Source organism: Aquarana catesbeiana, unplaced genomic scaffold, assembly GCF_042186555.1.
Source record: "Aquarana catesbeiana isolate 2022-GZ unplaced genomic scaffold, ASM4218655v1 unanchor233, whole genome shotgun sequence".
Classification (NCBI taxonomy): domain Eukaryota; kingdom Metazoa; phylum Chordata; class Amphibia; order Anura; family Ranidae; genus Aquarana; species Aquarana catesbeiana.
The window spans coordinates 4462609-4487396 of record NW_027362661.1 but is presented as its reverse complement, the minus strand read 5'-3'; the positions used below and the strand labels follow the sequence as shown (position 1 = coordinate 4487396).

General features: G+C 46.4%; 2 protein-coding genes across 2 annotated transcripts in view; one reads left to right on the top strand and one right to left on the bottom strand.

Annotated features, from left to right (window-relative positions):
• Window positions 1–24788, top strand: part of LOC141121849 (uncharacterized) — a 380396-nt gene that overhangs the window by 129002 nt on the left and 226606 nt on the right. The gene's annotated exons all lie outside the window — the stretch shown is intronic.
• LOC141121834 (uncharacterized) overlaps window positions 1–24788 on the bottom strand; it is a 315649-nt gene that overhangs the window by 289196 nt on the left and 1665 nt on the right. Inside the window, exons 3-4 of the mRNA XM_073611550.1 lie at window positions 14342–14476; window positions 14132–14255 (exon numbers count right to left, since the gene is read on the bottom strand). Coding sequence (XP_073467651.1) covers window positions 14132–14255; window positions 14342–14476 — 259 coding nt within the window. The remainder of the gene's footprint in view (window positions 1–14131; window positions 14256–14341; window positions 14477–24788) is intronic.

The following is a 24788-nucleotide window of genomic DNA, read 5'->3' as shown; positions in this document are numbered from 1 at the left end:
GGCTTACGCCTGCGACGGTCAGCAAAACCCTTGAATTTGTTGGCAGCTGTCTGGAGGGAATCATGAATGTCAACCCACATGAAATTGAATGATTCCTGAAGGTAGCCAAAGCTGGGATGTCGAGAGAACAGGTCATAGGAAGAGGGAGCTGGGGATATCTTCCATAAACTGTGACAAAGGATGTCTTCTGAGAACTGACATTACCATGATTATTGTGAGAAAACTCTGCCCAAAGGAGTAGTGATGCCCAATCATCGTGAGGAGCCGAGACCAAGGTACAGAGAAAGACCTCTAACTCCCGATTAACCCTCTCAGTCTGACCATTGGATTGAGGATGGTAAGAAGAGGTCAAATCCAAGGAAATGTTGAGGGATTTGCAAAAGGCTCTCCAAATGCTAGAAATAAACTGAACATCCCTGTCCACAACAACATGGGAAGGAACTCTATGAAGGCGAAAAATCTCTCAAACAAAATGGGAACCAAGGCAGGAGCAGAAGGGAGACCAGGAAGAGGAACAAAATGGGCCATCTTGGAGAATCGATTAATTACCACCCAAATGACCGTATTCTTATCAGGAGGCAGAAGATCAGTGATGAAGTCCATGGCGATGTGAGACCAAGGCTCCTTAGGAATGGGCAAAGGCATGAGAAGACCAGTAGGAGCTTGTGTGGAGGATTTAGACTGGGCACAGACATGACAAGCCTTAACATAGTTTTTAACATTAGAAGGACGAGTAGGCCACCAGTAGTGGTGGCTGATGAGGAAGAAAAATCGGAGGGCCTTGGCATGACCTGCCACCTTGGAATCATTACCCCAATGAAGGATCTTGGTTCTTAACTTGGTTGGAACGAAGGTCTTACCAGGAGGAATTTTTGAGTCCAGGGTAGAATAGGCAAGAACCCATGAGGTTGTAATGATTGACTCAGGTTCAGAAGTGGGCTCCTCATCCTGAATGTCAAAAGACCTAGAGAGTGCATCAGCCCGACTGTTGCAGGAACCAGGTTTGTACGTAATAGACAAATTGAAACGGGAAAAGAAAAGACTCCACCTGACCTGTCTGGGATTCAGTCGTTTGGCATTCTTTAACAACTGCAGATTTTTATGGTCAGTGAAAAATTGTTATTGAGTGCGGGGAACCCTCCATGGTTGGCGTTTTTGCTCAAAGGATTGAAGAAGCATAGCTCCTACCCCAGTCAAGGAAGCGTCCACTTCAATAAAAAAATGGATCCCCAGGGTTGGGTCGTCAACAAAGGTCCAGAAACTGCATGAAATGCAGAGACAGCTTCAGGGGGCCACTCCTTCGCATACGCACCCTTCTTGGTAAAGAAGATAATAGGTGAAGCAATAGAAGAGTAATTCCTGATGAACTGCCTGTGATAATTAGTGAACCCAAGAAAGCGCTGTGTGGCCTTGAGACTTGCAGGAAGAGGCCAGTTGGTAATGGCCAAGACCTTTCCAGGATCCATACGAAGACCCAAGCTAGAAACAAAACATCCCAAAAACAGAACCTCACAACATTCCAAAGAACATTTCTCCAGCTTGGCATACAGATTGTTTTCTCTAAGGTGCTGAAGTACAATCCGGACATGGTTTCTATGAACAGGCAGATTTTCCGAAAAGATGAGAATGTCATCCAGATAGATGACAACAAATTTATAAAGCAGATCCCTGAAGATCACGTTGACAACGTATTGGAACGCAGCTGGGGCATTACACAGACCAAAGGGCATAACCAAGTGTTCATAATGCCCATCTCTAGTGTTAAATGCACCCCTAAGATCCAACTTAGTGCAGCAAGGTCTCTGACCTCCTCCAGTCTAATGAGAACTTTCAAGGCCAAAGATAGCTGACATCCTTCTGTATGTGGTGGGTTGTGAGGCATAGTGGGTGCAAGATGGATAAAGTTATTGAGCACCAGACATTTCTTGAATGCAAAAGAGGTTTATTTCTCTTACAATCTTTTATGGGGGAAAGAGGGTTAAGGCCAGGACACCCTTAAGTAGCTGCAGATTCAATTGGCAGACTCCGAGACTTCAATAGGACAGCCATGCAGGGAAAGAGCCCAGCAAGGAGACACATCTGCACGTGCAGGAATGCTGTCTCCTATGGCAACAGTCTTTAACAGTTCCTAACACAAACGTAACAGTTCCTTCAGCTTCACTACAACTTCTCCTTGTAGTTCTTCACCACTGAGCTCCCGGTCTCTCACTAGACCCTCTGATTCACTAACTCCGAATCCCTTGAGCTCCTCCATTCTTTACGGTGGTATCTTGTGGAACCGATGTCGCTTCCGGTTCCAGACTGCACCGAGTGCGTTCCAGGCTGACACGCACGCCGCCACTGAGCTATACACAGACCGGCAGGGTCCATCGCAGGCCGCCTGACATGCTCGCCCTTGCTCAGCATAACCCAGCTCAGCTGACTACACTCTCCGGATCCCCCCATCACATCCAGGATCATCTCAGCGCACTGGGACCACACTCAGGATGCATCTTCGGACAACAGAGTGACTGCACACCCCATATTGAGATAAACCCATGCTTGTTTCTCACTACTGTCATGCGAGTAGCCACTTGGGTGATTATATTATTATTAAACTATCTTTTTAAAACATACTGCACTTAGAGGCGCCCTTTTTTTTGTTCTTTTACCGTGTTCTTTGACTATCCCTGTCTGCTCATTGCCCTGACCTTTTGACTTATCTCCTGACTATCCCTTGTTGTCCCGGTCTGCTGCTTCCTCTCCATCCTCCAGTAGCCTACCGTGAGCGTGAGCTGGGAGACCCTGGGGGCCGCAACCTGGAGCCAATTGCAGCAAAGTCCATCCCCACCATTAGGGGCCCTGGTGAACACCTGCTGTCTCTTTGACTCCATGCCCTGGGGAATCTCATGCTCTAGCTCCCAGTGTGATCAGTGTTGGTGCTCCAGAGGACCTGCTTTCCTTAAACACCCAGAGCTCCATCCGCAGCAGTCAGCCATAGGTTCTACTACCTTAGTGGTGCACTCCTGACCCCAACGGTGTGCATCTGTCACATGACCTCAGGTGACCTGACATGGGTCTTATTTTATCCCACTGACATCAACGTTGGGGCTTATTTAACCTCACTGACACCAAAGAAGGCACTTATTTTATCCCATTGAAATTAACAATGTTTTTTTTTATCTCATTGACACCAACGATGAATGTCAAGGAAATTATGCCCACAGTGACTTGCTAACTGGAGTGAGAGTCTTGATTGGTGGAGGAGGAATGAAAGGATAGTTTTCTCAGGGAGTATAAAACCAGCTATGATACAGTTCTCACAGCCTGCAAAACTGCTGACCACCAATGGGGAGACTCTCCCACATTTACCTGGCTGGACACACACAGGCAGATACAAATCTTACATACAATCTGATACAATCTAAGGAGTGTGTTGCAGACAAGTGATCCCCACACACTTCAGAGGATCCCCCAAGCGATCCTTCAATCTAGAATCCTGGTGTGATGACTTCTTCCACTGCCCCCCACCCCCCACACATAATTTATGGTAGATTGGCTGAAGTGTGTGATGTGAGTGGTGTGCCGGGCAGTGATACACACACACATACAGATCCCTGTCTGCCAGATACAATCACTTCCACACACTGACAATAATCTACATTAAGGAGGAGCCCCATGTCTGAACAGAAAATTGGATGAACACTGGCTCCTCCCACATTCTTCTGAACATCCAACATTTACGGCATTTGGTGAAGACGAATGTGACGGTTTCTGGCTGTCACTGGTTTCTAGGGAAGCAACGGCTGCCTGCAACAGCTGCATCCTTAGCAACTGCTGACTTCATCCCGCCCATTCCCTTACATGGTCACGTAGGCAAATGGGTGGGGCCTAGATCATGCCATCATCTCAATATGGTCAGTGTGCCAACGTCTTAAATATATTACAAAATGTGCCTCTAAAGTCCATATTTCCTTCTTTTGAATACATCTGTAGCATTGAAATACAAAATTAACTTTTAATTAATCTTTAAAATTCACATTATTGACATGACATGTTAAAAACAATACATGGCGTTTGGTCTAAACGAGGCTCACACTACCTAACACAACCTAACTGTACCACAGTGGAACAGATCGATCAATAATGATTCAAAATAAGATGATGTCAAATGGAAGGAGCAGCTGGTTGGTGGTAGAGACGCAGTGAAGAAATCTCTACATGTTACACGCCCTTAAGCGCTTCTTCGGGACCTTGCAGTGGTGCATAGTATATGAAACAATATACGAAGGCAAACCTGGTGGGAGCATCAACCAATCAGCGATTTCTCATGCCTTAAGCAATATAAAGTTCGAAAGGTCCTTATAAAACTTGTGTGGGATGGGGGTAATAACCATATCATCAACAGCCAAACTAGGGTACTTTGAACCAGGCACTAGTACCATACACATGGAAAGGGGAAGCCCAATATGGCTATTCCTATGTAAAGTCCACTTTAAGTGTAGGGGGCCAGTAGAGCTCCAACAGTGTTAAGGCCAGAGGCAGTAAGTGTACCGAAGACCCACTGTTCGTATCGCTCCAGACAGAGTGAATCTGTCTCTGAAATATCTGGGCAATGATGTCCCCACTATCCCCGCCCCTTCCTTTATAAATCTGATGACAGCTCAGGAAGCTATCAGTCAGCGAGTGTTACCGTCAGAGATCGCTCCTGTGTGGCGGGTCATTGGGGGTTATTGGTGAGTCAGTGGGCACCATGACTGATGATGGATTTACAACGAGATGTTTTGGGGGGATTTTTTTAAATAAAGGACATTGAGTGTCATTTATGTAGTGGGAGGTATCTGGGCAATTCAAGATTCTGATATGCCCCCCAGACATATATACAGGTGTGAGGGGGGCTGACATATATACAGGTGTGGGGGGGGCTGACATGTATACAAGTGTGAGGGGGGCTGACATGTAAACAGGTGTGAGGGGGGGCTGACATATATGCAGGTGTGAGGGGGGCTAACATGTATACAGGTGTGATGGGGGGAGATATGTATACAGGTGTGAGGGGGGCTGACATATATACAGGTGTGAGGGGGGCTGACATGTATACAGGTGTGAGGGGGGCTGACCTTTATACAGGTGTGAGGGGAGCTGACATGTATACAGGTGTGAGGGGGGTCTGACATGTATACAGGTGTGAGGGGGGCTGACATGTATACAGGTGTGAGGGGGGCTGACCTTTATACAGGTGTGAGGGGGGCTGACATGTATACAGGTGTGAGGGGGGGCTGATATGTATACAGGTGTGAGGGGGCCTGACATATATACAGGTGTGAGGGGGGGCTTACATATATACAGGCGTAAGGTGGGGGTCTGACATGTATACAGGTGTGAGGGGGGCCTGACATATGCAGGTGTGAGGGGGGGCTGACATGTATACAGGTGTGAGGGGGGGCTGATATGTATACAGGTGTGAGGGGGGCTGATATATATACAGGTGTGAGGGGGCTGATATATATACAGGTGTGAGGGGGCTGACATGTATACAGGTGTGAGGGGGGCTGACCTGTATACAGGTGTAAGGGGGGCTGACATATATACAGGTGTGAGGAGGGCTGACATGTATACAGGTGTGAGGGGGGCTGACCTGTATACAGGTGTGAGGGGGCCTGACATGTATACAGGTGTAGGGGGGGTGACATGTATACAGGTATGAGGGGGGCCTGACATGTATACAGGTGTGAGGGGGGGTGACATGTATACAGGTATGAGGGGGTTGACATATATGCAGGTGTGAGGGGGGGCTGACATGTATACCGGTGTGAGGGGGGCTTGCCTGTATATAGGTGTGAGGGGGCCTGACATGTATACAGGTGTGAGGGGGGCTGACATATATAAAGGTGTGAGGGGGGGCTGACATGTATACAGTTGTGAGGGGGGTCTGACCTGTATACAGGTGTGAGGGGGGTCTGACATGTATACAGGTGTGAGGGGGGCTGACATGTATACAGGTGTGAGGGGGGCTGACATGTATACAGGTGTGAGGGGGGCTGACATGTATACAGGTGTGAGGGGGCCTGACATATATACAGGTGTGAGGGGGCCTGACATATATGCAGGTGTGAGGGGGCTGACATGTATACAGGTGTGAGAGGGGCTGACATGTATACAGGTGTGAGGGGTGCTGACCTGTATACATGTGTGAGGGGGGGCTGACATGTATACAGGTGTGAGGGGGGCTGACATGTATACAGGTGTGAGGGAGTCTGACATGTATACAGGTGTGAGGGGGCTGACATGTATACAGGTGTGAGGGGGCTGACCTGTATATAGGTGTGAGGGGGGCTGACATGTATACAGGTGTGAGGGGGGGCTGACTTGTATACAGGTGTGAGGGGGGGCTGACCTGTATACAGGTGTGAGGGGGGCCTGACATGTATACAGGTGTGAGGGAGGGCTGATATGTATACAGGTGTGAGGGGGGCTGACATGTATACAGGTGTGAGGGAGGGCTGACCTGTATACCTCTGAGTGTGTATGAAGAGGAGGAGCTCTGAGTGTGTGTGAAGAGGCGGAGCTCTGAGTGTCTGTGAAGAGGCGGAGCTCTGAGTGTGTATGAAGAGGCGGAGCCCTGAGTGTGTATGAAGAGGCAGAGCTCTGAGTGTGTATGAAGAGGCGGAGCTCTGAGTGTGTATGTAGAGGCGGAGCTCTGAGTGTGTATGAAGAGGGGGAGCTCTGAGTGTGTATGAAGAGGCGGTGCTCTGAGTGTGTATGAAGAGGCAGAGTTCTGAGTGTGTATGAAGAGGCGGAGCTCTGATTGTGTATGAAGAGGCGGAGCTCTGAGTGTGTATGAAAAGGCAGAGCTTAAAATCACTGCTCCCGAAAAAACGGCCGTTTTTAAAACTTTTTTTTGCATTGATCCATGTCCCCTGGGGCAGGACCCGGGTCCCCAAACACTTTTTATGACAATACCATGCATATAAGCCTTTAAAATTTGCACTTTTGATTTCTCCCATAGGCTTTAAAAGGGTGTTCTGCAGCTTACGAATTTGCCGCGAACACCCCAAATTGTTCGCTGTTCGGCGGACGGGCGAACAGCCGATGTTCGAGTCGAACTCATGTTCGACCAGAACATAAGGCCCATCCCTATTGACCAGGTGTAAATGGCACCATTCTGTGGTAGGCAGTGCACAATATTTTTTTTTTTTATCTCTTAAAACATTTCATAAAATTTCTTAGGACACATTTTTTTAAGGTTTAATTAAATCACTGAATTTACTGCCCACCACAATATGTTGCCCCTTGCACCTGCTCAACTTGCACAGTAAGGTTAGCTAAAATCCAGTCTTAGGTTTCATTCATACATCCTACATGACCATGGTGCAGCAAGTATACTGCAAATACCTTCACCCGGGATCTCAGATCTTCCAATCTCTGCTCAGCCTCTACACCTGAGTGATGGGCTGAAAAGAGCCAAGGCTGTCTGCTGCTGTAAACATGTATCCACCTGTATCTGCACATCCAGTGGTGACCTGCAGGTAGAGATACATTTTTGCCCTTGGATAAAACCTGCATCCAGGATCAGAAATTTGTCCCTAACAGCAGGTAACCACTGTGACCCGCGGTTTGTTAGTGTGTCGTTCAGGCTCAATCGATGTGGGGAGTAGTGTAGATGATACCGAATGTACTGCAGGGGTGCCGGTGAGGGATGGAGTTGATCCCAGCTCTTGTAGTCACTGAAGAGAGAAAAAAACATTCCTGGTGCTGCACATCCACAGAGTCCTATGGTAATGTAGTAGTGATAGGAGAGACCTCTGCTCGGGTTCCCGCCAGGCCACACCCTGTTTTGCTTTGTCCTCTGGAGCTTAAAGGGGTTGTAAAGGTATTTTTTTTTTTTAAAATAACAAACATGTTATACTTACCTCAACTGTGCAGCACGTTTTGCACAGAGTGGCCCCAAACCTGGTCTTCTGGGGTCCCTCGGCGGCTGTCTCAGCTCCTCCCCGCAAGAACTAACCACCTTCACGCGAGCTCTCTCGCATGGTGTTTAGTTCTTGCGGGCGCGCTCCAGTGATACAGCCGGCAGCTATAGCCGCTGACTGTATCACTCGGCCCCGCCCCCGGCGCGCCGCGTCATTGGATGTGATTGACAGCAGCGCAAACCAATGGCTGCGCTGCTTTCAATCCATCCACTCTAGCTAGTCAATGGGCAGGCTGAGCGGTGAAGAGGTTGTCGGGAGCGAGCGCGGGACTTTCGAGGGGACAGGGGGGCTGTGGGGGCCGGCATTGTCGGATGTTTTTTCACCTTAATGCATAGGATGCGTTACGGTGAAAAAATGTGAACCTTTACAACCCCTTTAAACATGGAGACCACTGGATGTACAGATACATGTTAACAGCAGTGGCTCTTTTCAGCCCATCACTCAGGTGAACAGGCTGAGCAGCTGACAAAAATTGGAACATCTGGGATCCTGGCTGTAGCTATTCATGGTATATTTGCCATTTAATGGGCATTTAGAATATGAATGAGATCTAAAGCCTGGTTCACATGGTAAGTTTTTTTTAGTTCAACCCAGCGGGCAGAACAAAAAAAAAAAACTAGGGAGCTTAGGAGGAGCTTGCTGTACTAATGAGTACACTACCGTACCACAACTGCGTGCATTACATGCTATTCAGTTGAATGGGGATAAATTTTGCTGCGCTGCATTGCAAAGCCTCATGGCCCCGCTCTGCTGTCACATGTTTTTACCGTACCTCCCCCAACATTACAGTGCAAGTGATACCTTTAAGTTTGAAAGCCCAGAACCCCCCCAGGAAAACACACAAGCCAGTGGCGGTGGGTCAAACAGGCATGGACGGTAGTCTGGAACTCGATCTCCAACCCGGACTCCTTCAGATGGACTGGAATGCGCATGCACCTGCATCCATCAAGCCAAAGATGACATGAAAACCCGGACTTCAGTAGCGATATTCCTGGTATATGTAAATAAGGATAGTGACGATGACCTTGTGGAAGAAGACAACTTGCCCACATCCCTATGAGACTATATATTAGAACATGGTTTTCCTCTGATGGGACTTTGTAAGGCAAGAGTCTTCAAAATATCAAAAACATGTATAGTTTATTTGGTTTCAAAAAATTTAAATCATAACAGAACAACATCTATAAATACTGAAAAGGAAAGAAGGATGCTACAAAAAAGGTGAGGACAATAGCAATATGCTTGTAGAGGTACAATGGTGAACATAAAAACCACATCAACTATACAAACTGGAGTCTAACCCACACGGGACCGACGCGTTTCAAGGTTTAAATTTGGTTGAGACCTCTTCTTCAGGGGCTGGTGGAAAGATGAGTGGCTATCATTTGACTCCTGAGCCCACAGTTTGAAAGCATCCAACTTTAAAAACAGAGATAAGCGCAGTAAACCACTGATGAATAAATGACCCATAGGCCAGCAGTCCATAAATGAGCATTAGAGCTGCCCGGGCCCCCTGTGATGAGGACCAAGCCCAGCATGGGAGGGCCGCTTGTACTGCCTCATCAGTGGCCCTGCCTCTAAGTGTTTGTGAAATCTTACACCACAAAATGTACTCAGCCAATGAAAGGTAATGACGCCATTTTTATTTTTCTACTGCTATCAATGGCCAACATGGTACAACACTTCATCCATGTCTTTGGGGATCTCCGATCTCCTTATGAACTGTTTCCTAAATGATGAAGATCAGCCATGGAGTATATCTGAGGTGTATATCTTCCCCACATGAGAGATGTGATGTCCAGCAACATTCATATAGAACACATTTCCCGCACTCAAGACACAAATACACCTCGAGGGTTGTGTGGGATCCCTGATGTACAGGAAGACAGGACTTCAGTGAGGAACAATTCCCTCACTCGGGACAGGAATACGGCTTCTCGCCGTGTGAGATCTCTGATGTCTGTAAAGATTGTACTTCTCTGAAAAACATTTCCCGCACTCAGGACAGGGATATGGCTTCTCCTCCGTGTGAGATCTCTGATGTTTGTAAAGACCGGACCTGTCTGAAAAACATTTCCCACACTCAGGACAGAGATAAGGCTTTTCCCCCGTGTGCGATCTCTGATGTCTGAAAAGATGGGACTTCATTGAAAAACATTTCCCACACTCAGGACAGGAATGCAGCTTTTCCCCCGTGTGAGATCTCTGATGTCTGTAAAGATCAGACTTTTGTGAAAAACATTTCCCACACTCAGCACAGGAATATGGCTTCTCCCCCGTGTGAGATCTCTGATGTATGGAAAGATGTGACTTCTGTGAAAAACATTTCCCACACTCAGGACATGAATGAGGCTTTTCCCCAGTGTGAGATCTCTGATGTATGTAAAGATTAGACTTGTGTGAAAAACATTTCCCGCACTCAGGACAGGAATACGGCTTCTCCCCTGTGTGGGATCTTTTATGCACATTAAGATTGGATTCAAAACGGAAATACTTCCCGCACTCAGTACAGGAAAACTTCTTCTCTGTTGGAAGTACGGCACTGTCCCTCATAGTCTGAGGTTCCTCAGGATAAGAGGAATACGATGGTCCATCTACACTGTGTGGTGCCGGATGGACATTTGAGGTAGTCGGGTTTTCTCCTGGACTATACTGTGTGATGTCCTCATCTTCTACTTTACAGTCTGGAGACAAAGTGAGACAATCCTCTGAGGTTTTCCTCATCTCCCGTCCATCTACTAAAATAGAAATAAAACGATTATTATTAGACATGAGCAGATTGGTTCCCCTAAACCAGGACTCCGCCCACATCAGGCAGCTTTGTCTCTGAGGATCTTATAATTCCACCCTCAAGGTAACTAGTAAATGGGTCCTCTGATCTCCTACCAGATCATTTCTTTATTCATGGACCTTAGTCAGAGAGTGAGGAAACAATGAGAACTGTCCTTTATAGGAGTGACAGCAATGAGATTATAGGACGAGTGTCCCCACCACCTCTATCACTCATTGCCATCTTCCCAACACAAGAAGTCCTGCACTTCCTTATTTAGTCCATGATTTAGTCATGAATAACAGCGGGGCTCAGCCCCACCAGAGGTCAGAGAGTGAAGATGGGGGGAAAACAATTAAGTAGTGTTGGGCAAACTGTTTGGTCCGAGCACGAGTTCCGGCCAAACATTGGCTGTTCACCCTGTTTGGGGAACACCCAAATTTGCAGGGTGTTCAGCAGGTGTTTGCCCCAGTCAAACACTCTGCATTGCATTGCGTGCTGCACAGTGCATTCTGCACCCTGACTGGGCAAAGCTTTGCCCATTCAGGGCACAGTAGAAGCTGGTTGTTAAGGAATGGGGCCAGGAAACTGGTCGCAGCATCCTTTGCACCAGATGAGTCATCAGATGTCAATGGGCTTCCCCGCTGACAGCTGAAAAAAAAAAATGGCGTGGGGCCCCCCAGTCCAAAGCAGACCCTTATCCGAGCATGTAGCCTGGAAAAGGCCTTATACCCACAACCCTGGCCGGTGGTTGCCGCGGTCTGCGGGCAGGGGGCTTTTTGGAACCTGGAAGCCCCCTTTAAGAAGGGGCCCCCAGATCCCAGCCCCCCCCATGTGAATGAGTATGGGTACCTACCCACTCACCAAAAAAAGTGTCAAAAAGTAATAAAAACACAGAGACAGTTTTTGACAAATCCTTTATTAAAGAATAAAAAAACAACACCCCCCGCTGTAGATCCATTGTCAATCATGCCGTCCGCCGTACCCTAAAAAGAACAAAAAAAGTCTTCATAGACTGCCGAATGCCTTCTCTGCTGTTTGACAGTTCTCATATATGAAAGGGGCGAGGCCACCCAACAATGTCACCCGGTGGCCTCGCCCCCTTGTACACTGGCTGGTGACGTCACAAGGTGGCAGTGCAATCTTACCTATATAAGAACTGTCAAATGGCGGAGGAGGTATTCGGCGGTCAGCCATCAATGAGCGAAGAGCTTTTTTTTTTTTTCAGGTCGGCAGGCGGCGTGATTGATGATGGATCTGGAGCTACATCGGGGGACACTATTTTTTTTTTTAATAAAGAACTTGTCAAAAACTGTTTTTTTGTTATTATTTTTTAACACTTTTTTGGTGAATACATAGGGGTACAATGTACCACGTACTCATTTATATAGGGGGGTTTCCAGATTCCGATAACCCCCCCATCCGCAGACCCACACAACCACAGCCCAGAGCTGTGGCGAAGAGACCCTTGTCCCCATCAACTTGGGGACAAGGTGATTTGAGGTGGGGGGGCAGAGCCTCCCCTGCTCCAAAGCAACCCCCCATGTTGAGGGCATGTGGCCTGGTACCAGGAGAGGGTGGGGGAGCTCATTCCTGACCTGAGAGGCTGAATGCTGGGATAAGGGTCTGGTATGGACTTTGGGGGGGGACCCCACTCTGTTTTTTCTTCATTAGGGTAATTGCAACTGCAACTCAAATTAAATGTGATGTGACTTGTTTTTTTTTTTTTCATTAGAAATGTCATTTTTGCTGCAGCTGCTTTTTTTAAAATTTTGGCGTCGGGTTACCCTTAAAATCCAAACACGATGGTGTGGCCTGGGTAAACCCCACACCTTTTTTTCATTTCTTTTTCAATAGCTGGGACTTGATACCGGAAATTGCAACTACAAGTCAATTTAAATGTTATTTGACTCTTTTTTTTTTTTCCTTTAGAAATGTCAGTTTTAATGCAGCAGGTTCTATAGATGGTACAGATGCGCCACCTTCCAGGCAGACTAAGAGGACCACCCAGGCACTATATTTTTCATTTTTATTGTTGCACTTTAAGCATCATTAAAATTACTGCTCCTGAAAAAACGATCTTGCATTTATCAATTTAAACATTTTTTTGCATTGATAAATGTCCCCCAGGGCAGTACCCAGCCCCCCATACCCTTTTATGGCCAATTATTTGTATATAAGCCTACAAAATGGGCACTTTTGATTTTTCCTGTTCGGCTCCCATAGACTGCAATGGGGTTCGCCATTCGGGTTAGAACTTTTCCTTTGTTCAGGAGTTCTGCTCATCTCTACAACCAAGATGAAGACTGGACTGATCCTGAAGACCACCATCATTGGGTTATTGACTCCTCCCTCATTATCACTTTCTGTTTAAGGTTCCAAAGTTTGAGGATATTATCACATTATTATCCACATGTAAAAGTCTGTGCTCCAATCTAATCAGATATAAAATATCCAGCTGGTAGGAAATGGGTGTAACAAAAGAGAATACATATTATGTGTATATATAACAGTGAGTAGAGGGGAGAGATCAGAAGTCAGGATTATGTAATGTACAACATATTGTATAAGATACAGCAGATAGGACTATATAGTTTCAGGATTATCTAATGTACAACATGGAGTATATAGTGCAGGGGTCAGGAGTATGTAATGTATTTAGTGTTAATGATTCACCTTTGCTGATCTTTGATGTCCCCATTATTCCATCCACCTCTGCAGACTTCTGATCATCCCTCACATACCTCTCTTCTGCTTTAACATCAACTTTTATATCTATTAGATCTTCACCCTAAACCAAGAGAAAGATCAACAATAACATCTGTACAACATAAGCTTTAATATTGTGACATCACCAAAACGATCCACATATTGTCTCAACAAGTCCATGTTCTAGATGCTCCGTCCCACCAACCTTGCAATGTTGAGTGATAGTGTGATCTTGCTGTGTGGAATCCAGGGAATACAGAGCATGGGGAAATCTCTCCGATGGGTTCATAGTATTAGGTGGCTCCATCATATTCTTCTGGCCTTTTGAAAGCTCCTCCATCACTCCATACTCATAATCCTCTTTATACTCTTTTTTTACAACAATATTATCACCGAGGTCTCCACTCTGAAAGATATAATAAAACATTCATTGTAACAAACATGCTGTGTATAAATCAAAACTACTAATAATTGTCAATCATCTACCTGATGATGGTGAGGGATGGTGTGACCTTCCTGTGTGGAATCCCGGGAATACAGAGGACGGGGACATCTCTCTGGTGGGTTCCCATTACTGGATCCATCTGTAGGAAACACACACACTGACTGAATACATTGTTTCTATGTGTTTATCAGATGATGGGGGATCTAGGTGGACCCTCCGTACTGCTCTCCCCTTTACAATAAAGTCTCCTCTTACCCGGTGATGTGAGGGGCGGCTGATTGTCCATCATGACGTCCTTGTAGAGATCCTTGTGTCCTTCTAAATACTCCCACTCCTCCATGGAGAAATAGACAGTGACATCCTGACACCTTATAGGAACCTGACACACACAATGATACAGTCACCATCCAGACACATCCCTTGTCTGTTACTGGATAATGTCCCAGAATTCCCAGCACCGCTCACCTCTCCTGTTAGCAGCTCCATCATCTTCTTGGTGACTTCTAGAATCTTCTGCATGTTGTGTCTCTCAGGTTTTAGGGAGTCACATGGAGGCACTGTTATGATCATATGGTCACCTGACTTCAGAAGAGGAAATCTCTGTATTGAGAAACCAATAGGAATATCATGTTAGAGTCCCAGAATCCTCTTCCTTTATTAATAGAGATAAGAGTGATGTCATGTTGTGACGAACGCGGGTGTCAGATCCCCGCCCTTCTCGCTCACCTGCAACGAAGGACCGGCCAACCTCACACCATGCTGTCACTTACGTAACAATGCCATTCTCAGCTGCGCCCAGCACAAAGATTTTCCAGCTTGCGGGACCACAATCTAGGTGCGAGCAGCCTGAGAGTGATTGTCACTGGGCTAATTACACAATTAACCCTTTAACTGCCACCACCCCCGTTAAAAAGACTGAGCCGGGGGAGACTCGTAATTTTAGCAATACCAATTATAATTTTAGAATAAGCGTCTGCCACACACACTGCCACCACAGACAGGTCTGCTCAGAGTCTTACTCTACAACAGTAGCGCCCTTCAAGAGGCAGGTTCGTTTCTAGCTTGCATTAAGAGCTTTAGAGACAAGGTTAACACTTTTCAACATAAGGGTTTATTATGAAAAGGTCAAAGTTGATGCAATTAAAACATTTACAGAAAAAAGATGTTTCAAAAGATAAAGACAATATACAGCCACAGAGCAATAAGGTAGAATTGGGAAGAAAGAATACTTGCAATTAATGTCTGAGGGTTGATCAGAGTTCGATCGATGAGCTAGGTATTCGGTCCTCAACTTGGCAGATGTTTCTTCTTGGATGGTAAAAGGAGAACTGACCATTGTCTTGGCATCTCCTCTTTTCTGTCAAATCAAAGGGGGTGTTGACAGCGACCAATCGTCTGGTCATCTTGTTTAGGGATTGGTTGCTGGGAGGTGTCTACACTCATGACCACGTCCCAGGTAGATTTTGTGATACATATTCATATATCTGCATCTGTAGTGTTTACAGACTCCAAATATCCATATTATTATTCAGCGTGAGATTTCCTTCAAAACAAATCTAAACATGCCATCTCTATAATGTATAGTCTGCTTAGGAGGAATAAGTGGTACCAGTGGTTTCCCATATGACCCGACATAGGGGTGTCTGGACTTGAAACGTTACATATTATCTGAGGAAACTAAATATGTCCATATCATGGCTGTGCTACTACTAAGTCAGAAGTTATGAAACATGCTGAAATTTCATACTTATCCCACTGAGGTGTATTCAGACATTTTACAACCGGGGCCTGTTGGGTCTCTGAATGGAGAGGGTGACAGTTTTACGACAGGCCTGAACACTCTGCCCTTTCAACAAGCTGTTTTTCTACTGACCTAGCCTGGTTCTGTTTTCTCTGTTGAGATAACCTTTTCTGTTGGACTTAGAAAGCTTTGAATTCCTAAGACAAGGGAGGAGGGAGTTCAGATTTCTCTGTAATGTTACATGGTTAGCCAACTGTCATGGCTACTTCCACACAACATGGCAGCTAGCTACAGCTTTTCATGTCCCGTACGTGATATCATTACACCTCCCCCTTAGGTGGTTGCATGGGAGGGAACTACAATTTCCCTCCTGACGCAACCGACTCCTGTGGGCTTGGCTTGTTGTGACAGCCCATCAGCATTGCCATGGGCGCTGCCTTTCTTATGCTGGATGGTGAAATCGTATTGCTGCAGAATTAGGCTCCACCGAAGTAGTTTGCCATTCTCCCCAGCAACACAATTTAGCCAGCTCAAGGGATTGTGATCCGTGATCACAGTGAAGTGCCGTCCATAAAGGTACGTTTGTAACTTCTGGAGAGCCCACACGATCGCAAGACACTCGTGGCATATGCTACTTCCCTGGGAAGCAGCTTCCTGCTCAGGTAGAGGATGGGATGCTCCTCTCTGGCCTTGTCCACCTGGCTCAGGACTGCACCCAATCCATAGGCAGAGGCATCCGTCTGCACTAGGAAACGGTGGGTAAAGTCTGGAGCCTGCAGCACAGGTGCGCTGGCCAGCGCCTCCTTCAAGGCCTGAAATGCCTGCTCACATTCTGGTGTCCAAGACACCACCTTGGACAGTTTCTTTTTGGTTAGGTCTGTTGTGAATCCATGAAGAAATATATTTTATATTTACTGGCAGAAACATGAGAGATGCTTAGGCCTCACCAAGTAGATGAACTGTGATGTTAAATATTTGAACTGTTGCCCTCTTGGGGACTTTTAGGATAAAATGGACATTCTCATGTTTGACCAAGCCTTTCTCTACTTCTTTAAATATTGAAGACTTTTACAAGCATGTATTGTAAAGGAAGCTGTTGGAACAAAGACTGCTCTTGTCACAAAACAAGGAGATATTTACATGGTATTGTGAATAAACAAAAACTGCCACAGGACCCAAGGTTATGCAGATAATTATCGCCTAGAGATAGCCTCACTTGGCTAACCTATTGTGTTCAAGGAAGGACTGTTTAAGTAGCTAACACCTTGGCTAACAAAACTCGTTGTATGAACTTTTAGGATGGTTTAGACAAACAAGTCATTTCTAGACACCCAGTGAGAATGTTCAAGGTCCCTCTCAACACATTAGAGAAAGTTGAATATTGTGCCAGTCAAAAATATTTTAAGGTATCAATAAGGTTATCATAAGTCATTTTAAACTATCTCTGACATTGTAGGTCACAGAGACATTATAATGTTGGCGTCTGCGGACCCAACAACGTTGCTATGAAGAAAATGTATATGAAAGTGTGATTTTATAAGTAGAAGTGTTTTAAGTAACGAATTAGTATTAGGGAAAAACATATAATCATGAGTATAATCATATAAGATTGTAGTCTACACTTAAGATAAACAAATGTTCAGTGGAGATACCAGAAGTTATACAGGTATCCATATAGATAATCAGTTTTATGTAGTATTGATGAAATATATAACAATGTGTGTATTTCCTAGATAGACCAGTTTACAGATATACATTTATAGAGATACAGTTATATAACCAAGTTATGTAATGATGATTAATCAAACTTATACTGAGTGTATGTTACATTAGACCGAGTACCAGAATATTTAAAGGTATATACCGTATTTATCGGCGTATAACACGCACAGGCATATAACACGCACATTCGTTTTAAGAGGGAAGTTTCAGGAAAAAAAACATTTTAAATAAGAAACTTTGAAGCAAAATAAGAGTCAGTGCCCATCTGCAGCCTGACCATTGCCATCAATGCAGCCTGATCAATGCCCATCTGCAGCCTCACAAGTGCCATCAATGCAGCCTCACCATTGCCATCAATGGAGTAGCCTCACCATTGCCATCAATGGAGTAGCCTCACCATTGCCATCAATGGAGCAGCCTCACCATTGCCATCAATGGAGCAGCCTCACCATTGCCATCAATGGAGCAGCCTCACCATTGCCATCAATGCAGCAGCCTCACCATTGCCATCAATGCAGCAGCCTCACCATTGCCATCAATGCAGCAGCCTCACCATTGCCATCAATGCAGCAGCCTCACCATTGCCATCAGTGCAGCCTGATCGAACAGAACAGTGGTCCAATGGCAACCCAGGAGACAGGGCTTCCTATTACAGAGGCTGCCAAGTAAACAGGAGAATCTCAATGAATGTAATCTGACGACGCTCATCCCGGCCCGCTCCCTGTCCCTTCTGAGGCAGCTAAAATTGAAGTATTGGCGTATAACACGCACACGCTATTTGCACCTGATTTTTATGGTGAAAAAGTGAGTGTTATACGCCAATAAATACAGTACTTATCCTTACCATTATACACCTTATGAAAATAGAACGTATTAATTTAAAAGGATGGACTCAAAACACGTGTGAGACACCTGGTGGTTGAAGGTGGTATTATTTGAACTCACTAAATTTCCAGAGGAAGTTAATCATTACGTCTCCTAACCCAATGGGAAGTGAGCCACCTCCTTTTGGGCAGAGCCATTATAATTTTTATGGTCTTATTATCTGAAATGGTATTTAGAGGTAAGGAAGAGGAGAGAAGAAAAGAGGAAACGGAAGGAGGAGAGAGCTCAGGGGGAGAGCTCAGGGATCCACCCTGAAGGGGGGACACTGGGAGACACACAGACTCCCAAACTGACACTCATGCACCATGCATGAATACATATCTTTACATTCATGAAGATTCCTCCACCTAATACTTAGAACTCGGAGGTCACCAGAAGTAAATCCTCTTTAGGAGTATCCATTTTAAAACTACGGCAGCCATTTTAACTCTGGTAACCAGCCCATAGGAACTGCAGCCATCCTGGAATGGGTAATTATATCATGTTGATTTTATCTTGCATGTTCTCTCAAATATTGATATGTTCTCACAAATATTGATGTATTGAATATTATACAGTTGATAATCATTCTCCCGAATCAATAACCGCCTTGTAGATTTTTCTCTAAAGATTCAGATTTTTTCATTATATCTTTCTTTTTGCATAGTTGCCACATTTATTGACAAAGCAAACGTCTAATTTATTTCACAATTTTAACCACTTACTTACCTGCAGCAAAGTAACGGTTGTACGTGTGAAATACAGATGTTCTGTTTAATTGTCAAGTTCATAAGGTTATTGATTCTACCGAGAAGTTATCATGGTGGTATTAGGTCATAGGGACGGTACGCCCATTTTTGCAAGTGTTTTTATTGATTTTCAAGACGTTCATGTAACGCAATCGGTATCTTAATTTCATGTGATTATTTGTGTTTGTTTACCAATAAATAACTTTTTCGTATGACCACACGTCTCCGTGAATAAGTTTCACAAGCATAGACTGTGTCATATTGATTGATTTTGTATCTTAAAAATATCTTCGTTAAAAACTACTCAAGGATAATTATTGTGCGGGAAACCTGTCCTTAAAAAGGGACAACTTATTCTGACTGAATATTCACGACAGGTCAGTCAGAGGTTTGGCCAGGCTACAATAGTTACATACAAACTTCCTATAGTAGCCAGCGGTCCCCAAGAAAGACATAACCTGCTTTTTGGTTTGGGGGGTAGGCCAGGCCAGGATGGCCTCAACCTTTCCTGTCTCGGGTTTTAGGCTACCTCCTCCTACCTGGTGTCCCAAGTACTGCACATCAGTCATGCCAATCTGACACTTACTGGGTTTTACAGTCAGATTGGCAGCTGTCAGTTGGTCCAGGACCTGTGACAGGTGCACCAGGTGTTCTTCCCAGGTAGGGCTGAACACAGCGATGTCATCCAGGTAGGCTACGGCAAAGGTTTCCAGCCCCTCCAGTAAGTCATTCATGACTCTCTGGAAGGTAGTGGGGCATTCTTCATCCCAAACAGCATGATGGTAAACTCGAACAATCCCAATGGGGTGATGAAGGCCGACCTTTCCGAGCCTCAGGGGCCAGAGGAATTTGCCAGTACCCCCTGCTCAGATCCATGATTGTTATATAACGGGCGGCCGCCAGCCTATCTAACAACTCATCAATCCGGGGCATGGGGTAGGCATCTGCAGTAGTGATGGCATTCAGCTTCCGGTAGTCCACACAGAACCTGGTCGTCTGGTCCTTTTTGGGGACCAAGACTACTGGAGACGCCCAGCACTGTGGGACTTCTGAATCACCCCCAGCTGCAGCATTTCCCCCACCTCCCTTTTCATGTTGGCCAGCACCTCCAGGGAGACGCGATAGGCCGACTGTTTAATGGGGGGATGTGCCCCGGTGTCCACCTGGTGGACAGCAAGGTGTGTCCTCCCAGGTTTTCCCGTAAACCTGCTACCATGTACTGCCAGCACTCGCTTCAGTCCAGGTACCTGGGTGGGGGTAAGATTGGAGTTTATCAAGAGTTCTGAGTCTACCTCCCTGGTGTCCGCTAGCAGGTCTAGAAGTGGATCAGCCTCCTCGGGCTCTGGCCTGCTGCAGACCGGCATGACATAGGCCATGCGCTCATGATGGGCTTTGATCATGTTAACATGAATGGCCTTCTGCCGTCTACGCCCTTCTCCCAACCTGACCAAGTAGGTAACATCATTCAGACGCTGGGTGATGGTGTACGGGCCTTCCCATGCTGCTTGGAGTTTGTTCTGCCGCAGGGTAAGCAGAACATACACCTTCTGACCAATGTCATAGGTCCGCTCCCTAGCATTACGGTCATACCACTCTTTCTGCCTAGTCTGGGCCTGGGTCATGTTCTCCCGCACAATTTCCACCAGCGTCTCCATTTTATCTCTGAATTTTAGGACATAATCCACAACAGAGACCTTTGGGTCGGCAATCTTGCCCTCCCAGGTCTCACGGATTAGGTCCAGGGGTCCTCTTACCCTCCATCCGTACAAAAGTTCAAATGGCGAAAAGCCTGTGGACTCCTGAGGCACCTCTCTGTAAGCAAACAGCAGATGAGGCAGATATCGTTCCCAGTCCTTACCCTGGGAGTGCACAACATTTGTTTCAAGGTTCCATTGAAACGCTCACACAAATCGTTCGTTTGTGGGTGATAAGGACTGGCCATGATATGCGTCATCTGTATTTTCCGACAGAGAGCTTGCATCAAGTCGGACACAAACTGAGGGCCTTGATCGCTAATAAGCTCAGCCGGGAATCCCACTCTTGTGAAGATTCCCAGCAGAGCATCAGCGACCTTGTCTGTCCGGAGGCAGGAGAGAGCCAACGCCTCTGGATAACCCGTGGCATAGTCGACAGCTGTAAGGATATAACGTTTGCCTGAACTGCTAGGGATGGCCAAAGGCCCAATGATATCCACTGCCACCCTCTTAAAAGGTTCGTCAATCACAGGCAAAGGTTTTCGCGGAGCCCTGTGTACATCCCCTGCCTTGCCAACTCGCTGGCAGGTAACACAGGACCGACAGTAGTCAGCTATGTCAGCGAGCATCGTAGGCCAATAAAAGTTATGTATCAACCGCCCTCGGGTCTTAGTGATCCCCAAGTGTCCTGCGAGGGGAATCTCATGAGCCACTTTTAGCAGCTGTCCCCTAAATTGACTGGGTACAACCAGCTGCCTGCTACCTAGGTCAGCCTCATTCCCCTCTGCAGGCATATTTTCTCTGTACAGTTTACCTTTGTCCCAATAGATCTTTTGTTTGTCATTCTCTGCAGGAGGGCGATCAGCTAGACTCCTGAGCTGTGCTAGTGTTTGGTCTGTCTGCAGTGCTGTTTCAAAGGCGGAACAACAGGTTCCAGCCAGCAGTCCTGTGGCAAACATGGACGGCTGCTGAGGCTCAACAGAGGTGGAGTCCACTGGGTCAGAACAGGGAGAGGGCCCAGAGACCTCCTCCTGCTGTTCTGTGATCAGGGCCTGCACCTAGGCTGCCTTTGCAGCATTGCGAATGACCACCAATACTGGCAATGCATCATCATTATCATCATCCCATTTAACCTTTATCAGTTCAGCATCATTGGAACATACATCAGTTACCTTCACTAGCAAGGGGGCCTCCTCTCCTGTCTCTGAAGAAGGAGGACCTTGCACTTCAACTCCACCCTCCCCCTCCCTCTGTCCATCTACAGGTTGCCCAGATATTACCCCAACATCTGTAAACAGTACCTTGGTAGGTCCAGAGAGATCCGTGGGAGCATCCTGGGTGCTCTTAGCAGGGGCATAGTACGAAACAAGGGTACCTAAATCAGAACCCAACAAAACAGCAGTGGGGATCTCCTCCGAGATACCCACCTCTCTCATCCCACTTCCGGCACCCCAATCGATGAAAACATAGGCACGGGGTACATGGGAACGGGTTCCCCCAACTCCGGTGAGGGTAAGGAACTTCTCTGGGATGATGTCTGTTTCTTCTATAACCTCTGGTCTGACCAAAGTGACTTCGGCTCCAGTGTCACGAAAGCCTGTTACAGTCCGGTGGCCTACGATGACTGGCTGCAAGTTGGCATTGGTTCCGGGAGGTTTCCCACTGACGAGCAGCACGGCAGAAGGGTTGCTAGCCGGATGGCCAAGGGTTGTCATCTTCTTCTGCTCAGGGCACTGTGTCCTGAGATGTCCGGCTCTCCCACAGTTGTAGCATTTGCAGTTGTCAGTCAGGAAGGCCTTGGCTCCAGGAACTGCAGGTTCCGGCCGCTGAAGAACTTGGTTGGTAGGCAGAGGAGGGGTTGCCGTGTGTGATTTCCCTCCTTTCCAGCCATTCGGAGGAGCCTTGTGATGGTCAGATACCAGAGAATGGATATAGGTATCTGCCAGTTCTCCTGCTGCTTTGGCAGAGGTTGGCTTTCGCTCCAGCACAAACTGTCTGACGTCTGTAGGACAGATGTGCAAAAGTTGATCTTCAATCATAAGATCTTCCAGGGATTCAAAAGAATCGCCTTTCAAGCCTTTAGTCCACTGCCGGAATGTGGTGCATAAGCGACTTACCACATCCATGTATGAGTCCCCAGGCCCCTTTTGCAAGGACCTAAAACGCTTCCGGTGCACTTCCGGGGTTAGCTGAAACTTTTGGATGATTGCAGCCTTTAGGGCCTCATAATCATCGCACTGCTCTTCTGACAGTTCGACATAAGCATCCAGGGCCTTGCCTCGTAGCCCTGGTGTCAAGTAATGGGTCCATTGTGCTGGGGGCAGATGGTACTGACGGCAAGTTTTTTCAAACGACAGTAGATACACGTCAATGTCACTGTCCTTTTCCATAACTGGAAATTTGGCTGCCGGGTTCACTGGCAGAGAGACATCCCTGTGCTCTAGGGATCCAAGGTTCTGAGCCCGTCGCTGCTGCTGGAGCCTAGCCATCTCCAGTTCATGCCGACGATCAGCCTCCTTCTCAGCCTGGCGTTCTGCCACCTCTCGCTCAGCCCTGCGCTCTTCTCGCTCAGCCTGGTGTTCCAGAAACTGCAGGTACACCACAGGATCCTTCTCCCTGAGGTTTTGTATAGTTACTTGCATTTGAGGAGAGTCTATGATGGTTTCAGGCAATCTGATGCTGGCCTGCTCTTGTGGTGGCTTGGAGGTAACAATCCGTGGTATTCCAATGTCAGTCTCTGCTTGCCCATCTGGTGAGGCCGCCTCTGAACCACTGGGCTCTGGAGTAGCGGAAACCCTTTCTGGTCCAGTTTCCCCCAGGTTCTGGTCTGCACGGATATCAAACTCCTGTAAGGCATGTATCAAGCCTTCACGATTTTTGCCACCAACGTCAATTCCTCTCCCTGTGCACTCAACAGCCAGTTCATTCTTGCTCATCTTTTTATATGCTGATAACCCAGACATTTTGCAAGCAGAAAAGATAGAACAGAAAGAAGAGATAGGAAGAAAGTGTAGGAAGGAGCTGTTGCTGTATGTCTCTCTTGAACAAAAATAATCAAAAAAAAAAATTATGCACCAGCTTGTCTAAGGACTGTTTCCACAAAGGTTACAATCCTTCAGTGCAGAGCTAATTCCTAACAATGCACTGAATGCTCTTAATGTGAAACTATCCCGCTACGCTGCCAGCCAATATGTGACGAACGCGGGTGTCAGATCCCTGCCCTCCTCGCTCACTTGCAACGAAGGACCGGCCAACCTCACACCATGCTGTCACTGACGTAACAATGCCACTCTCAGCTGCGCCCAGCACAAAGATTTTCCAGCTTGCGGGACCACAATCTAGGTACGAGCAGCCTGAGAGTGATTGTCACTGGGCTAATTACACAATTAACCCTTTAACTGCCACCACCCCCTTTAAAAAGACCGAGCCGGGGGAGACTCGTAATTTTAGCAATACCAATTATAATTTTAGAATAAGCGTCTGCAACACACACTGCCACCACAGACAGGTCTGCTCAGAGGCCTTACCCTACAACAGTAGCACTCTTGTAAGAGGCAGGTTCGTTTATAGCTTGCATTAAGAGCTTTAGAGACAAGGTTAACACTTTTCAACATAAGGGTTTATTATGAAAAGGTCAAAGTTGATGCAAATAAAACATTTACAGAAAAAAGATGTTCAAAAGATAAAGACAATATACAGCCACAGAGCAATAAGGTAGAATTGAGAAGGAAGAATACTTGCAATTAATGTCCGAGGGTTGATCAGAGTTCGATCGATGAGCTAGGTAATCGGTTCTCGACTTGGCAGATGTTTCTTCTTGGATGGTAAAAGGAGAACTGACCATTGTCTTGGCATCTCCTCTTTTCTGTCAAATCAAAGGGGGTGTTGACAGTGACCAATCGTCTGGTCATCTTGTTTAGGGGTTGGTTGCTGGGAGGTGTCTACACTCATGACCACGTCCCAGGTAGATTTTGTGATATATATTCATATATCTGCATCTGTAGTGTTTACAGACTCCAAATATCCATATTATTATTCAGAGTGAGATTTCCTTTAAAACAAATCTAAACATGCCATATCTATAATGTATAGTCTGCTTAGGAGGAATAAGTGGTACCAGTGGTTTCCCATATGACCCGACA